Source organism: Eschscholzia californica, unplaced genomic scaffold (genome assembly GCF_041429995.1).
Source record: "Eschscholzia californica isolate CP2 unplaced genomic scaffold, dmEscCali1.0.p SCAF_4, whole genome shotgun sequence".
Taxonomy (NCBI): Eukaryota; Viridiplantae; Streptophyta; class Magnoliopsida; order Ranunculales; family Papaveraceae; genus Eschscholzia; species Eschscholzia californica.
This window is the reverse complement of record NW_028238461.1, coordinates 19259135-19270163: the sequence shown is the minus strand read 5'-3', so window position 1 is coordinate 19270163 and position 11029 is coordinate 19259135. Positions and strand designations below refer to the sequence as shown.

General features: G+C 37.5%; 1 protein-coding gene and 1 pseudogene across 2 annotated transcripts; one reads left to right on the top strand and one right to left on the bottom strand.

Moving 5' to 3' along the window:
• The first annotated feature begins 45 nt into the window (after positions 1-45).
• Positions 46-2730, top strand: LOC147543450 (uncharacterized; annotated as a pseudogene). The gene is made up of 5 exons (XR_015223534.1): positions 46-714; positions 860-1819; positions 1905-2023; positions 2127-2484; positions 2573-2730. The product of XR_015223534.1 is annotated as an uncharacterized LOC147543450 (transcript).
• A 342-nt stretch (positions 2731-3072) lies between these two features.
• Positions 3073-5554, bottom strand: LOC147543449 (F-box protein At3g07870-like). Its single transcript, XM_086636257.1, has 2 exons — positions 4974-5554; positions 3073-4709 (listed from the first exon to the last, which is right to left on the bottom strand). The coding sequence occupies exon 2, from the start codon at positions 4663-4665 to the stop codon at positions 3466-3468; it is 1200 nt and encodes a 399-aa protein (XP_086492383.1). The 5' UTR covers positions 4666-4709; positions 4974-5554; the 3' UTR covers positions 3073-3465.
• Between the last annotated feature and the right edge of the window lie 5475 nt (positions 5555-11029).

The following is an 11029-nucleotide window of genomic DNA, read 5'->3' as shown; positions in this document are numbered from 1 at the left end:
TGTGTTAATTGTTTTGTGTTGGTAATAGTTCTTTGTTGTTTGATTTGTATATTGTTGTTTGATTTGTAACGTAGGGCGTTAGAATGGGTAGGTCGAAGACTTCAAAGAGTATTGATCCCGGTCGTAAGTATGGAATTCAAATTGAAGGACCGAGTGTTAATGGTAAAGCTTACAATTATTTTAAATGTAAGTTTTGTGAGAAGAAGATAACGGGAGGAGTGACAAGATTGAAGAATCACCTTTCCGGTAACCATCAAGATAGTAAACCATGTGATCAGGTACCCCCCGAAGTAAAAGAAGAAATCAAACAACATATGGCTAAAGGGGTTAGACAAAAGCATACGGAGCAAGAGAACTTTGACTCTATAGCCAGTGATGGAGCTTATTACAGAGATGCACGGGAAGATCAAGGTTCAAATCCTACTCCTACTACTACTAGTAGTGGACCCGGAGCATCTAGTCGTGGGGTTAGAGGTCCGATTGATCGGTATGTGGTTTCAGTTGATGATTTCGTGGAAGATGGGGGTGAACCACGGGTAATTCCACCGTCAAATATCAAGGAAAAAAGGAACCAAGTGTGCATGGATATTGGTCGATTCTTCTTTGAGAATGGAATACCTTTCAATGTAGCAAATAGCCCCTCTTTTGCTAACATGCTAAAATCAGTTGGTGATTTTGGGCGTGGGTTTCAAAGGCCGTCAAGTTATGAGTTGAGTACTTGGATACTCAAAGAAGAGGTTAAAACTACGACCAATATGGTTGCTGAGATTAAGAAGACGTGGCCAGCTTACCATAATGTCTGATGGTTGGACAGACATTAGGGGTAGGCATTTGCTTAATTTTTTGGTTAATTCTCCAGAAGGAACTGTCTTCTTGAGAAGCTTTGATGCATCTAATGTAGTTAAAGATGCTGATACGATAATGAAGCTTTTAGACGAGATTCTTGAGGAGGTGGGAGAAGAAAATGTTGTCCAAGTCGTAACTGACAATGCAGCTGCTTATAAAAAGGCGGGAGAGAAACTAATGGAGAAGAGGAAGTGTTTGTATTGGACTCCATGTGCTGCCCACTGTATTGACTTGATGCTTGAGAAGATCTACAAATTACCTCAACTTGCAAATGCTTAACGAAAAGCGAAACAGGTGAGTAATTTCATATATGATCATGGTTGGGTGCTCGCTTTGATGAGGGATTTCACAAAGAGAGAGTTGATTCGGCCGGCCGCAACACGATTTGCAACGGCAAATCTAACTCTACAAAGTATGTTACAAAGCAAACGGGGTTTAGAGGCTATGTTTAGTTCCAATAAGTGGAACACTTGTTCATGGGCAAAGAAAGATGATGGGAAAGCTATAAAGAAAATAATTTTGAGAGATAACAAGTTTTGGCAAAGTTTGGTGTATTCGTTGAAAGCTACAAAACCTTTAGTTGGTGTTCTCAGACTTGTTGATTCAGAAGATAAGCCGTCTATGGGATATTTATATGGAGCAATGGACAAGGCTAAGGAAGAAATTGCAACAAATTTTGGCAATGATCTCTCGAAGTACAAAGAAATATGGGATATTATAGATGAAAAGTGGGACTTCCAAATGCATCGAGATCTTCATGCTGCAGCATATTACTTGAACCCTCAATTTCGATATGAGCCTAATTTCTCGAGACATTTAGAAGTCTCAAACGGACTTTATAATTGTATGGACAAACTAATTCCAAATAAAGATGAAAGAAGTGAGGCTCGTGTAGAACTTGACAAATATGTAGCAAGAGAAAGATTATTTGGTCGTCCAGAGGCAGAGGCAACTAGGCTGAGGAGAACACCTGGTAATGTCCATATCTTATATTGCTTGTCTTTACACTAAATCATAGTTTATGTTTATTAAACTACTTCATAATTGTCTTTTGGTAGCACGTTGGTGGGCAGCTTATGGCGTGGAGACACCGATATTGATGAAGTTTGCCGTTAGAATATTAAGTTTGACAAGTACCTCGTCCGCGTGCGAAAGAAATTGGTCAACCTTTAATCAGGTAAAATGCCATATAATACTTAAGTTAAGCTAAATTCAAATTACTAGACATTCACAAGAATCGTATAATTAATAATTGGCATGGGATTCATTGGAATTTGTAGATTCATACAAAGAAGAGAAACAGATTGGGTACAACAAAGTTAAATGCTTTAGCTTTCGTCATGTACAACAAGAGACTAAGGGCCAAACAATTAAGAAAGAAGAATCGAAAAGAAGAAGATGCATTAGTTGTTGATGAGATAGATAGTGAGGATGAATGGCTTGTCCATGAAAATGAGGATACTAGTATTATTACTAGTAATTGGGAGAAAAATCTTGATGAGTTGGATATCAATAATCTTCAAAAGGCGATTGGAGAATCCTCTAAAGAAATGCCACAAGTAGTAGAGAAAAGAAAGGAACCCAGCCAACCCATTAGAAAGAAGGGAGGATCGAGTAAAAAGGGAAGAAAAGATGGAGGTAATTATATAACTTAGAAATAGTATCTCAGTTGTTATTATTGAGTTTTTTTTTATTTTGAGTTCATGTTTTTTATTCTTTGAAATAGGAAAAAATAACGGAAAAGCACCCATGGAGTTGGTAGATGAGGAAGAAGATGAGTGGGGAGATTTCTTGTCTGATGAAGAAAATGATCAAGTTGTTAGAAGCAACGAAGATGGTGATGGAACTAGTGATGACGAAGATGATGGTCTCGTTAGGAGTTGATGCATTACATTGAATTTTGAAAAGAAAAACTCTTTTGTTTTTGTTTGAGATGTTGGACAACATGGCTTTATTTTCGTTTTTTGGTTTGCTTAAGTGGTATGAGCTACGAGTTTATGACGATGAAACTCTTGTTTTTTGTTTATGAAGCCCTTGAGACTTTATATAATGGTAAATTGGTAGTAAAATTATGTCATGTTATGTTTCTACACTCTTTGAAGTTATTTTTCTATACATATATAAAACTATGTATTTTACGCATCGAGGCATACGCTTCGAAGCACCGCTTCGCTTTTTGAGGGTCCACCGCTTCAAGGCTTAAAAACGTATTTTCGAACATTGGAATTGATAACTAAATAATTCGATACATATGCTCAAGTACAAGAAAAACAAGAGGAGCGAATGTCTGATAACTAAATAATTCGATACATATTGTTAAGTTAACTCATATCTTCTCGGTCAACCACTCGTATTATATGCATAAACCATAAAAACAAGACAACATAACATGGAAGAAGTAATCTCCATTAAGCGGACACAAAGAGGAACTAGTGTTGAACCCAAATTTAAATTTGCAGGGGCAGCATCCAAATCTACTCCATCACATTCTACATATCTACCCAAAAAACACAGTATCTCATGAAAATTACTCGAAAATTGAGTTCAAATTTCCTGCTAATCTGCAATTAAACATTAATTGTGAAACTACACCTTCCACTGATCGTATTGTCATCATTTTCACCTTATTTTTCTAGAAATTTCTCCAAGGTCTTTCAGTGACACGAAGCTGTTGGTGTGGTGAATTCCTTCATCCAATTTCAAATCCGTACCAAGGTCTTCAAATTTTTCAACAAGTGTCTCAATAGTTGCAGTTTTCCTGTCATAGCGAATGAGGCTCTTTTGGCATCGCAATAGTAGATCGCCTGTCCTTGTGAGAGTGATAGGCCAGGTGGCGTCCACTATCGCATTGCAACTATATAGGATATTGAAAATGTTTTCCCACTTACCACTTTTCTTCAATGAACATATGTTTAGAACTCCAAACGGGAACACCTCAAAAGCACATAAACAACCTCCTAAAACCCGAATATTGTAACCTCTACAGATGCCATCCGTGACAAAAGGTGGTGAAGGGAGCACGCTCCACTCCTCATCAGCCAAATCAAAGGCAACAATTTGCCACTCCTTGAAGTCCATCCAATGAAGAGCTCCATTGGCAAGGACACCGCGTGTGACCAGACCAAATATGGGATCATTAACCAAAGAGTAGGTTATTTCACCTTTATTTATCCACTCACGCACACTGCCTAAAGTGTAAACTTGCACACGTCCTATACTCTGTTTATCGTAGTATACAATTCTAACAATTTTGTATTGTTTAGTTAAAGGATGGTACCCGAATCCACTAGCCATTCGACTAACCCCATAAGAAGAAGAGTTTTGGTCAATAGGAACGCCTACAAAGTCACGATGAATGTCGAATTTTGGAAGATTCATGCATTCGTTTGTGAGGGGATTACAAATGTAGACAGGATCGTCGATGTGATAAGTAGGGTAAGGTACAGAGAAACAAATCAAACCATTGCATGAACCAACCATGGCGACCTTGTAGAATCGCTTCTTAATTGGAGGATGGTTGATCCGTTTAACATTTGCGTAGGACCTCTCTCTCTCATCATACTCTAAATAACAAAGAGGGCTACTTTTCTCCATGGTCAAGAAAAGGAAACCCACCCTCTCACCAGTCAGACAACAGTTGTAATCATCCTGATTATGATCAACCTTTGGAAGTAGGTTATCGCGAAGATGTAATTCGGCAAAGTAAGGAAGATGAAGGAGAGCATTCCATGACTTGCAGACTAGTCTGCAGTTTAAGATTGAATCAGTGGGTAAGCGAGAAAATATGCCAATTTTGATCTCTTGTTGAAGGAACTCCATTTCAACTTATATAGCAATTCCAAATGCCCACCAAGAACTTGTCACTAAAAGAAGAAAACAAATGATGTTTAGGGTTCTTGTTTTGTATATTTACTGTCTCCATTATTTTGCATCCCTACCCATTTACCCACCAATTCTAAACAGCAAAAATTAACTAAAATTGAATAATGTAATGGTGACTGTGAAGGAAATTCAGATAGGGTGGTCTGAAGGTATACAAGAAGTTGTTGTAAAGAAGCAGATCTTAACTCCATGGTTATAAAACAGGTTTAATTTATTCAGAGAGAGAGAGAGAGAGAGAGAGTTACATGTAGCCTGTAGGAGATGGCAGTCGATCACCCCGTTTGAGAAGAATCGGCTTCTCTTCAGATCTCCGGCTCCCTCACCACGATTAGGTCAATGAATCTGAACTCCACTACATTGTTGCCTTCCCGTCCCTTTTTCTTACACATTTAGTAATTTAAGTCAGCATAAATTTCCCACGCCCACAAAAAATGTTTTTTTTTTTTTGAAAATTGATTACAACGTATCATTACATAAATTAAAGATGTGATAAGCACAAAACTGTCGAATTCAAACTCTTACAAAGAACGTGCTTATAGCCCAACTAAACTATGGTCTAAAGCCGAATAACATTATTTATACCTTAATAACACAAAAATTGTTATACACTCCCAGTGTCACCCACGAAAAAGGATCAAACCCATGTTGGTTTGGTTTGGGTTTCGATTTGAGAAAACTGCATGAATCGAACCGACAGAACTACAAGTATATATAATTAAATATATATATATATATATTATAAATTAAAAAAATTATGATTTAATAAGGATTGAAAACTTAGAAATAAATTGTTAGGTATTTAAATCTAATATAGGTTAGTTCAAATTTCCACTCGTCTTGTTTAATGTAAGAGTAAGGAGATAAAGAGAAGAGAGAGTGGAGACGAGAGAGTGGAGACGAGAGAGTGCCTATATACATAAGTTTGTTAGGTTGTTATAACTAACTGTTTTTTCCCTCTCACTCTCTAACTACACTCAAACTGTATAAATATGAGTTCTTAGCTCATTATTGAATAACTAATGATAATCTTCTTATTGATCATCCTCTTCCTTCCTGTTTCTCTCTCTAAACCTAATACGAAATCTCACATGGTATCAGAGCTTTTAGGTTAAGGAAATTTTTCGAAATCAAGCTTCAATAATGGAGGCAGAGAGTTCAGATCGATCAAATTTCTCTTCTTCAATCTCAAAATCTCATTCTCCAGCTTTGAACATAACGAATTATATCTCAGATAAACTTGATGAACCGAATTTCTTGGTTTGGAAAGATCAATTTGAAGCAATTCTTATCAGTAATGATCTATACTGTTATGTTGATGGATCTGTTAGTAAACCAGAGATTTCGATCATTGATTCAGAAGGAAGAAGCTTACCTAATCCTGATTATATCAATTGGAGAAAACAAGATAACTTCGTTAAATCTTGCCTAAAAGCAACTTTTTCTAAGTCAATTTCAGCTGATGTTCTAGGTCTTCAAACTTCTCGAGAAATATGGAGCTACTTAGAAACAGTTTATACAGAAGAATTTGATGCTAAACAAGATCTTCTTCGTCGTCAACTTCAAAATACAAAAAGAGGATCAGCATCTGTAAGTGAATACCTTCGTAAACTCAAATCTCTTGCTGATTCATTAACTGCTGTTAGAGATAGAGTTTCTGATAAAGAGATGATTCGGATCATATTATCTGGTTTAGGTAAAGAATTTAATCAATTCATAATCATAATTAACAATAGAACAGATAATATTACACTTCCTGAGCTTAGATCTAAGCTTCTTCATCATGAACAATGGCTTTTGAGTCAAGATCAAGATGATCAACTAGCATATTATGTCAAAACCTCTCAAGGTAGGAAACCTAATTCATATTCAAACACAAATTCTTATAGATCAAATCAGTCTGGCTCAAAATTCAACCATAATCAGCCTTCAAGACAATATTCCAACACAAATGCTATGAAATCAAATGATTCTCAGATTAGAACACAAAATTCAGGCTCACATTCGAATTCAAATTCCAATACAACCTCAAATTCAAACATAAATTCATATTCAAACACAAATCGAAATTCAAATACAAATTCAAATTCAAACACAAGCTCAAATCAAAATTTGCATAATCAGAAAGCAGTTAATTTTGATTTTTCGAGCATTCCTTGTGGAATCTGTAGGAAATGGGGTCATCAAGCTTATAAGCGCAGATTTCGATATGAACAAGATAAGTATGCTCATCCTCAAGCATTTGCTGGCTTGCATATTTCAGAAGATGATAAACTTGATGAGACTAAACAGGAAGAGTATAATATTGCTATTGTTGAAGAGTGCTATACTGCCTCTATGAAACCTAATTATGCATCAGAAGGTACTTGGTTAGCTGATTCAGGAGCTTCTAGCCATATGACCAATAATGTTAAGGTACTAGCTTCATCTCAACCTTATTTAGGTTCTCAATCTGTTCTAGTGGGAAGTGGTAAGTCTATTCCTATTGCTAGTTCAGGAGATGTTCAAATTCAGTCCAATTCTCATGATTTTTGGCTGACAAATACTTTGGTAGTACCTGAATTGAGAAAGAATCTATTATCTGTGTCTAAATTCACTAGAGATAATCAATGTTCAGTGGAGTTCTTTCCATGGGGATATGATATTAAGGACTTAGCTACTCAAACAATTTTAACTGCTGGTCCTAAGCTAAATGACTTATATCCTATTGAATTTGACACTATTATCTCTCATGAAGAAGCTTATGTGTCGAGTGTCAAGGGGTCCTTAGTCTTATGGCACAAAAGACTTGGACATACCTCTAAAAGTACTCTTGAAACTCTTCATAAGTCTGCACTAATTACTCTTGATTCTTCTGAATCTTTAGGAGTGTGTGAACCATGTCAATTAGGTAAGGGCAAGTCTCAACCTTTTGAGCTCTCATCTAGTATTACCCCTACTCCTCTTCATATGATTCATTGTGACATCTGGGGACCTTCTCCTGTTACATCTATCTCAGGAGCAAGGTATTATATTTTGTTTGTTGATGACTACAGTAGATATTTTTGGATTTATCCTATGAAACTTAAGTCTGATAGTCTCAACTGCTTTAAGCAATTCAAATTGACATTTGAGAAGCTTCTTTCTGCTTCTATTAAAGTCTTCCAAACAGATGGGGCTCCTGAACTCTCTAAAGTAGAGTTTAAGAAATTTTTGGATGCTAATGGGATATCTTTGAGATGCTCTTGTCCCTATACTCCTCAGCAAAATGGTAGAGCTGAGAGAAAGAACAGGCAGATCACTGAGATGGGCAATACATTGGCATTTCAAGCTTCTGTGCCTAAAGAATATTGGTTTGAGTCCTTTGATACAGCCTCCTACATTATAAACAGATTACCATCAAAAGTCTTAGATGAAAAATATCCTTATGAGGTATTATTTGGTCATGTTTCTGATTTTTCAATGCTCAAAGTGTTTGGATGTGCTTGCTATCCATACTTAGGAGCTATTAGCTAGAGAAGACAAATTGAGTCCCAAGTCTGTGAGATGTGTTTTCTTGGGTTATAGCTCGATTTATAAAGGCTACAAGTGTCTTGATATGAGCACAGGCAGAATATATTTCTCAAGACATGTGGTCTTTATTGATGAGGATCTTTTTCCTTTTGATAGTGATCAAGGTTCTTTATCATCTAATGTTTCTTCTTCTCAAGTGATTCTGCCTATCATCACTACAGCTGATACACCAAGTGCTCCAGTGGTATCATCTTCTTCTTCTTCTCAGCATTCTGTGTCTGTTCCAATTCAAGAAGATTCCCATACATCATCTCATATTGGTCCTATTACAGAAATAGTGATGCTTCTGCTCCTTCACTAGCTGTTCGACCTATACATACTATGACCACAAGATCTAAAGTGGGTATTCACAGATCAAAGTATTTACCAGACTTTGTTTCTCATTTCTCTATGTGTCATCCCTTACCTCAGGCCTTTGTAAGTCTCTTATATATTCTTCCTGATCCCACCACCTATAAACAAGCTTCTAAGAGTCTTGCCTGGTGTCAAGCTATGCAAGAGGAGTATGATGCATTACAGAAGAATGGTACTTGGAGCTTGGTCCCTTCTACCCCATCTATGAACATTTTGGGTTGTAAATGGGTTTTTAAGACAAAATTGAAGTCAGATGGGAGTATTGACAGATACAAGGCAAGGTTGGTGGCCAAGGGGTTTCATCAACTAGATGGTCTGGACTATTCTGAGACTTTTAGTCCAGTGGTTAAGTCCTCCACTATAAGAGTGGTTCTTACAATGGTTGTTACTAATAAATGGCTCATAAAGCAGTTGGATGTATCCAATGCTTTCCTTCATGGAGTTCTTGATGAAGATGTATATATAATGCAGCCACCTGGGTTTGTGGATTCAGACAACTCCTCTTTAGTTTGTCATCTCCATAAATCTCTCTATGGCTTAAAACAAGCTCCTAGAGCCTGGTACACAAGGTTTTCTGACTTTCTTCAACAGTATGGGTTTCATAGGAGCTCAACAGATCATTCCATGTTTGTATACAAAAATGGAGTGGATACTCTTGTTCTTCTCCTCTATGTTGATGACATTATATTAACAGGCTCTTCTTCATCTGCTATTCAAGTTCTTATTGAAACTTTGGGTCTTGAATTTGCCATGAAGGACTTGGGTCCTCTACACTACTTCTTGGGAATTGAGGTTACTACTCTTCCTAACTCTGATCTCTTGTTGACACAGCAGAAGTATACTTTGGAGCTTCTCCAAAAGGCTGATCTTTTGGATTCAAAGCCAATTGCTACTCCTATACCATTTGGTAAAAGATTATCAGCTAATGATGGGATACCATTGTTTGATCCCACTCTATATAGGAGTCTTGTTGGGGGTTTACAGTACTTGACAATGACCAGACCAGATATATCATTTGGTGTCAACTATGTGGCTCAATTCATGCATTCTCCCACTGATATTCACTTGCAGTTAGTTAAAAGGATTTTGAAGTATCTCAAGGGATCTTTGGGGTCTGGTGTTCCTATTTGTGCAGGAGATACTTCTTCTCTCAAAGCTTATAGTGACTCTGATTGGACTGGGTGTCCTGACACTAGAAGGTCAACTTCCGGTTACTGTGTGTTCCTTGGCTCAACTCTAATTGCTTGGTCTTCTAAGAAGCAGCCCACAGTGGCCAGGTCAAGTACAGAAGCAGAGTACAAGGCCTTGGCTTTTGCTTCCTCTGAGCTTCTTTGGATTTCCTATGTTCTTAATGAATTGGGAGTCTCTCACTCAGGCACTTTTGAGCTATTTTGCGATAATATGGGAGCTAAACACCTTGCTATGAATCCTGTCTTTCATGCTCGAACTAAGCATTTGGAAATAGACTATCACTTTGTCAGGGAGTTGGTAGCTTCAGGGGTTCTTAAGTTGGAATTTGTTTCCTCATCAATGCAGCTTGCTGATGTCTTCACTAAGGGGCTTTCTAATCCTTTGTTTAGGTCTCTTCTTAGCTCCTTGATGGTGTTTGCTTCTTCTCCAATCTGATTTCTCACTGCTCATCAGCTTGAGGGGGAGTGTAAGAGTAAGGAGATAAAGAGAAGAGAGAGTGGAGACGAGAGAGTGCCTATATACATAAGTTTGTTAGGTTGTTATAACTAACTGTTTTTTCCCTCTCACTCTCTAACTACACTCAAACTGTATAAATATGAGTTCTTAGCTCATTATTGAATAACTAATGATAATCTTCTTATTGATCATCCTCTTCCTTCCTGTTTCTCTCTCTAAACCTAATACGAAATCTCACATTTAAGTTCAGTTTTTCTCATGTTTGATTTAGTTAGTTGAGTTTGATCAGACCGATTAATCGAACTCTGTCTAGTCAAATCAAACTGGACTGAGCGAAATTGGTTGACGATTTGATCCAGCTTCGGGCGATGATTTAATCAAACCGCCACTAATTGACTTCGCTTCGGCCTAGTCCTAAAATAGCCGACCGCTGCTCACCCCATACACAACCGTCAAAAATCCCATTAATTACGGTTACACACCACTTCTTCCACAATTTGCCCGGCAAATGACTCACCCAAAAATCATATTTGTGTGTCTACAATGGAGTCTCTCTCTCTCTCTCTCTCTCTCTCTCTCCCTCTCTCTCTCTCTCTCTCTGCTTCTGTTAAAGATGCTTCTGTTAAAGAATGGACCGAGGATGGTGGTGGTGACGTCGAAAGAAAGACTAACGATGTTGTGGTGACGTCACAAGGGATGGTAGCGGTGGTCAGCGCAAAAGGGCAGGTCTCCTCTCTAACTAATATTAAGG